This window comes from Bactrocera dorsalis, chromosome 3 (assembly GCF_023373825.1).
Source record: "Bactrocera dorsalis isolate Fly_Bdor chromosome 3, ASM2337382v1, whole genome shotgun sequence".
NCBI classification, from domain to species: Eukaryota; Metazoa; Arthropoda; class Insecta; order Diptera; family Tephritidae; genus Bactrocera; species Bactrocera dorsalis.
The window spans coordinates 73284357-73291243 of NC_064305.1; the positions used below are offsets into that span (position 1 = coordinate 73284357).

The window sequence follows — 6887 nt, forward strand, 5'->3', positions numbered from 1 at the left end:
AAGATGACGTGTGGACGATTTCATTATTTCCACACCGCTGACGAGTGCTTGTATATACTTTTTATTAGAGGATATTTCTTTAAGAAATTTTTCCCTAATATTTCATAGGCTTATTAAATTTCTTTCTAAGGACAAAATTAAAATATTTATTATCATTCGAAAGAAAGTTCTTTGTAATTTTTTTTTTGAAGATTATATCTGTCAAATGTTGGCCGCAGCTTCGTCTAAGATGGTCCATCTTTTGAGTTTATACAAATATTTGTTCGATATTTATTGGACCGCGCCTTTAACAAATTCTATTTCCAAGAGGATCATAATTCATGAATTTGAATTCCGAAATGCATTATTTTCGAATCGGTTTGGATTTATTGGTAAACCCATTTGTAAATGAAATATTTAAAAGAAAAGAAAAAAACGATTTCGAATTCGTTCACCCAGTCTCGCAAAGGTTCGTAGTATGCCGTTAAACTGAAGTGCTTACATCAATGACTGTATATACATATGTGAGCTCTCAGAGCAAAATCAATATTTGTTTAAGATATGAACAAGCAAACATTGTCGAATTTAGAAATTCCAACTAACAAAATTTGTGACCAAAAACAAAGCGAAACAAATTAGTAGTTCAAATCATGCAAATCAATGGGTGTGAAAAGCATACATACGCACGTACATTCGCATAGTTGACCACCGAATAACGGTAAACAGAACGAAGCGGCTTTGGTTGGCTGGAAGCGCACATTTATTGCTCCAATAGAGACCACACAAGTTTTCGCGAAGACTAGTGTTATAATGGCAAATATATACTAAAAAAATAAACTCCAACACAACAACAAATAAAAAGCTGGTGAATTTAAAACAAACGGCAAATTTTGGTTAATACCATTTCGCTATTTTGCGAGTTTGCATATCACTTTCGAGCACTTAAAACGCTTGTAAATATTTGCACATAACTAAGGTAGCCGTAGACTCGAGCACAGCGCTGTTGTTTTTGTAAACCAGCGAAGAACGGTATCTATCGGTGTGTAAGTGGGTGTGTAAAGTGTGTGAGCGAAAGAATAAATTTGATCAGTGTTCGCTATGACTTGTGTTGTTGGTATCCAAGACACATACCATTACACGGTTACTCGGCAAGCTAAGATCGAGCCAACGAGCGTTCGATTGGTGCAACGAAGAATGAGCACTCAACCCAATAATGGCCGAGATGGCGGCAACGCATTGTGCGTCAAAGCAGATCGGTCAGGTGTACTATGACAGATCTATAAAATGAAAGCTTCGTGTGACTAACGGCACAGTTTGCGGTGCGTGCGCGTGCGTTATACGAGTGTGGGCGAGAGCGTTGGTGAATCGGTGATTGGCAATAATTTAGCTATTTAAAAAGTGACAAAAGTGTTTAATGCAGGAACAGATAAAATAATAGACTTTAAGAAAAGTGTAAAGTGTTAGTGAATTTGGAATATTTTTATTTGAATTCAACATACTGAAAAATCAATAACTTTACAAATATGGTGCCATCGCTGTGGAATATTATAGCTTTAGTTTTAATATGTGCTCATACGGTGCGGTGTGCCTTGTGGAAGGACAATGTTTTTTACAACAATGTAAATGCAAGTTATGCATATGCGTATAAACCGACACAGGATATGGATGATTCGAGCATGTTTCGACAAGCACGTCGCAGTGCGGCCAGCGACGCTTGCACCACAAACGAAGGCACTTCGGGCACTTGTCTGTCGCGCTTCAATTGTATGCGTCAGGGTGGCATACCCAAAGGATATTGCAGCACCTATGGCGTGTGTTGTGAAAGTGAGTGACTAAATTATTGCTGGAGAGTGTAAAAATATCTAATAAATACAGAAAATAACGTTTTTTTTAGAGATTTACATAGGTTTCCTTGGATAAAAAAACCGCCTTTTTTCAAAAATGTTTTCTCATATAAAAAATTAAATATTTTATTAGAATTTCTTATTGCATACACTATTAACAAAGAAATTCTGAAATTTTTGGGGAAACATTTTTTAAACTCGGCCATTGCGACGCCATTTCCAATGACCCTTCGGAAAATATATGCACTCGCGTTGGCAGGATAACTCTTTACAGGACCATCTAACGTGAAAAAATAAATGTTTTAGTTTAACTACTTAACTTAGAACTTGGACGAAGGAAAAAAACTGAAAATTGGATTTTCGACACTTTTTTTCAAACTGTTGGTATCGAAAAAAAATCCTTCGACCACGCCTTTAAGAATTGTATATCAAGCACATGTGCAAAATTTCATGAAGATCGGTTGAGTAGTTCTCGAGAAATCTTGCCAACTGACTACAAAAACACAGCCTCGAGAAAAACGCGTTTAAAGACGGAGCACTTAGCCTAGCTAGCCTCGAGCGTACAAGTTGTCAAGGCTGTATCTCCGAAACTATTACTCAGATCAACTTGAAAATTTAGGACAATGTTCTAGAAGTGTTAGAAAATTTAATAAGATGATAAAAGAAATTCGATTTTTTGAAACCCGTAAACCCATGTAATCCCTTAAGGCCCACAAAAGTTGAAAGTATTGACCAACGCAATCAAAATGATACTCAAAGGTTAGGTTAGTCTGGTAGGCCAATAAGCCACGCATAGACTAATTTTAGTTGTGATACCAAATGGAGTTAAGTTACCAGGTCCATGAGAAGAAGTCATGGTGATCTCTCAATACTCAATAACCCAGTATCAAGTTCTAAGAGAACCCTTAGTTTGTATAGATTTATAGTTACATATATTTGAAATCTTCTTGTATTTAGGTCAAAAAACCTTTAGATCGAATAAGTATTTATATTTGAGAAAGCGCAAGGGTTATGAAACAATTTATATTGTAACCTACCTAATACATAGAGGAGTATAAATAACATTATTAATGCTTATTTGGACCAAAGAAAAATCACAAAATTTGGATCCACTTAATACTATGGGAACTATATCTGTTTCAAGTATACTCCTAAGGATTTTCCAGCAGACATTCGAGTAAGGAAAAAGTTAAGAACAAAGTTTTGAAACTGGAAATGTTTGCTTGTTTTTAACTTAGCCAACAATATTGAAGGGCTCGGTTATATAAAGTACTTGATGAGGAATATTGGTTAAATAATATATGTATTTAAAATAATTTTTTTCGAAATTTTTATACGTAAATTCCATTCAAATTATTGTTATTATTCCCCACTTAAAACCGATATTTCATCCTTAAGAGTCAGACCCGCTTAGGATATTTAAAACTAAAACTTAAACCAGAAAAACAAAAAATAATTTATATTACTATAGATGAATGTTATCAAAGGAATTGTTAAAATCCTGATTTTTCTGGATTTGAGATCATTTTTAGCAAAAAAATTTTAATCAAACAGATACCTTTCCCTGGAGGCCATAGAAAAGAAGAACTGTTTTCGAACTTATAAATTATATGATTACGAATTATAATGATTTATAAACGAGGAATACACCGCAACCTTAGGCCTATTGAGGCCTCTCCTACATCACAAAGACTCTCCTAGCCGCAACATAATAATAAAGTCTAATATACTGATGGGTGCTATCGAAGCGATGTGATCGTTATTTCGAAACATGCGGCCTATTGGCAGGTGTTCTGGTGTTTTAGACTCCCTGTCGGCCGGCAATTTACACAAAAAGATAAACCCATGTTGTATAAGTGCTTTTTCAGCTTGCAATGGACGGTGTAGAATGCGACAAGTAGTCTGAATATGTCCCTAAGAAGGTTAATTACATATTTAAACCATATTTGAACATAAAACCAATTCTGGGGGCGATCTGTGTGTAATATTTATATTAAGGAAAATGTACACCAAAGAAACACATCTAAAATAATTTGCAAATAAAGCATCTTTACAATCAAAATAATATTTAAAATAATTTATTACACAAAAAAATGTAAATACTTAAAAACGTCTCTTGTAGTAAACTAAATAGATTATTTAAAATTTTTTTTTTTTCAAATATCCCCTGCTTTGCATCTCCAGCAAATCTACAATGTGGCCAAGTTTCCAGCTCGAAGCGCATAATAATCAAAAATCCCGTTCAGTTGCCGACCGTGTGTCAATATGTGATTACGCCCTACAGCAGCAATGTTTGTCAGTTACTAATCGAATTTGAACAGTTCGAATTGAATCAACCGACCAACGATGCCACACTTGGCACCTCTACCTGCGGTGACAGATTCTTAGTGGGCGACTTTACGCTCTGCGGCGAAAATAGCGGTCAACATATATATTTGCCCTACGATGTTGCAGCCGGCGCCACGCAAGTTACATTGGAATTCTCTTTTCCCACGAAATGGGCACAATCCTCATGGAATTTGATCGTTACACAACTGGAGTGTCCACAGCCGAAGAAACGTTTCGGTGCCAGTAGTATGGTGATGCCGTTCATGGGTCAAACAAATTTACAAGATCTACGTAAGATTTTCTCAGCGAAACATAGCGATTGGGAATTACTAGCGCCGCCTGGCTGTAGTCAGTACTTCCGTCAACCGACCGGTACAATTAAAAGTTTCGGTGATATATACTATATGGAAAATCTACATTACACAATCTGCATACGGCCGTTACCGGGCCCTTCGGTGATCGAGTAAGTGTGGCGGAAGGTGTGTAAGGAATATTTTGCTAATAAAGTGTATATTTTATATTTCAGATACACTGTGAATAAGTTCTCCTTGTCATCGGAGCAAACTGACAGTTTCTACGACGAAAATTGCCACCCGCTGATATTAACTGATGGCCGTCAAAATGATTATCTCATGATATGGAATGCGATGTTCAAGGACGATGCAACCATGCAGCCGACTTACTTTTGTGGACAGGCTTTGAGCGCTGGTCAGGAACTAGTTGGTATGTTACATGGTGCTCTTTAGTAAACATAATTTACCGTTAATTGCTTTGATGCGTTTTTTAGCAACCGCTCCGTATCAAATGTACTTCAATAGCGATGACCAGTGGAGTAGTGTGGAAACCGGGTTCAGCATATCATATCGAGTGAAATCGGCCATAAGTTAATAACATTGCTAAGAGTCAACGTTTTTCAGAATTAATATGCATATTTATTGGTTATGTTAAGATTTTTTATATAAAAAAATGCAATTGAATAAAGGGAAGAATTAGAAAATCAGGTCATAGCGATTGAGCTTAAAGTTTCTTCAAATTATTATAAGAGGTGTGTTCAGAAGTAACCAGAAAGTCAAACCACATTGAGTATAAATCAAGTAACTGTTGACAAGAGGACCAACCCCGAAAATGTAAACATTCAAAACCTCGCGTCTAAAACACACCCGTTATTTTTGTAAAGTTAGAAATGTCGAAGGAATTCGGTCTTTTGCCACTAAAAATTATTTTTTTGGTTTTTATAATAGCGAAAGAATGTTTTGACCTCTTAGAGGATCTAATATCTTACCATATTTCCATATAACACGATGAACCTGCAGGGCCTAGTAGTAGTAGTACCTTGGAACTGTGAAGCAGATGAACTAACCAGAGCGGATACCACCCTACAATTAAACTCCAGAAAAGAGGGTGATTATACACCTCTGGCTACATGAAGACATATGAGATTCGGTGGTATCAATCCCTGATATGAAGATTAATAGATGAGGATTACACCGCGGACCTTAGGTCAATTGTGCTCTCTCCTAAGTCACAACGATCCAGCTAGTACTAACATATTGATAAATTCCAATATACTGCTTAGTGCTAGTGAGGCGATCCATATATGCCTCTGAAACATCATCCAGATCAGATGCCTGCAAGTCGTTGCGGCTTCGATAGTTGGAGCCCTACCAAAGTCTGCGAAGCCATTGAGGCCCAAGCCACCGTCCGATCATATTGTGCAACCACCAGAAAATCCTTGGCTTACAGCCCCAGCTAATAGATTGCACACCATTAGTGCTTTAGTAGCTTTGACCATGACTTCCACCGCAGAATGGAATCCAGCGTGTGACCAAGAGATTTGCCATATCAGTCATCTTTCAAGTGTTAGATTCCTGAGACCTGGTCCTGAGACGATGGTCATATTCGAGTGGTTGATGTTTAGCTCAACTCCACTGCACCATCCTTTAGCCAGATTTAAACCGAATTGTTCTAAATCGCAGAGAATGTCCTCGAATCAATCCCTGACTATGACCATGAATGGAATATGAGTCGCACATGCCGACTATTAAAATTGAAAAACAATGACATAAGAAGTCTAGTAAGGGTACTAACAGGTCAGTGTCTAATAAGCAGACATGTCGGAAGACTAGAAACGCATTTTTAGGAATATTGTAGAATGGAATAATATGTAGGAAAAGAATAGCAACTATCGGTCGAGGGTTTCCTGATGACGTCGGAAGTTGCGCAGATAAAATTTTTCGTACTAACAACCTTTGTCAGAAGCACGGGGTGGTTCAGAGGGGAGCCAATAGAGTGAGAAGACTTTGGTCTCGGTGGCATCAAAAGAGGCCTCTTAAAGGCTTATGTGCCTCGTTAGACACCACTCTACCCATCTACCCATCCAGCCTTGATAATTTGTTTATTCGAATTTGTTATAGGTTAAAGAATACCATTATGTGGCTGGAGAGTATGGATGTATTTTTGCCTTTAAAATATCTGAAGTATTTTGTGTATATTTTTTTAAATTCCTGTGTCGACGGCGTGACGAAATATTCAACACTTTAATAAGAAAATACAGTAATTTTTCCAGAAATATTTATTTGCAAAATCCACATAAATTTCTCTACTCTTATAACCTTAGCTCCAATATGAAAGAAAAAGAAAATAGTACAATAAACAAAAAAAGTATATAACTTAGCGAGGAAAAAATATGTAAAGAGCTGGGAGAGTTAGTGCAAATACTTCTTAAATAAATGAGAA

General features: G+C 36.8%; 1 protein-coding gene across 1 annotated transcript; it reads left to right on the forward strand.

The window, feature by feature from the left end:
* The first annotated feature begins 1151 nt into the window (after positions 1 to 1151).
* On the forward strand, positions 1152 to 5146 carry LOC105223360 (uncharacterized). Its single transcript, XM_011201076.3, has 4 exons — positions 1152 to 1803; positions 4008 to 4614; positions 4678 to 4874; positions 4939 to 5146. Exons 1-4 carry the CDS (start codon positions 1503 to 1505, stop codon positions 5037 to 5039), a joined length of 1206 nt encoding a protein of 401 aa, XP_011199378.2. The 5' UTR covers positions 1152 to 1502; the 3' UTR covers positions 5040 to 5146.
* Positions 5147 to 6887: the final 1741 nt, after the last annotated feature.

Excerpts from the sequence above, each read along its gene's own strand:
- LOC105223360 (XM_011201076.3), top strand. The coding sequence starts at position 1,503 with ATGGTGCCATCGCTGTGGAATATTATAGCTTTAGTTTTAATATGTGCT. Across the intron at positions 1,804-4,007 it reads CTATGGCGTGTGTTGTGAAA|CAAATCTACAATGTGGCCAA; the intron begins GTGAGTGACTAA and ends TTGCATCTCCAG. Across the intron at positions 4,615-4,677 it reads CCGGGCCCTTCGGTGATCGA|ATACACTGTGAATAAGTTCT; the intron begins GTAAGTGTGGCG and ends TTTATATTTCAG.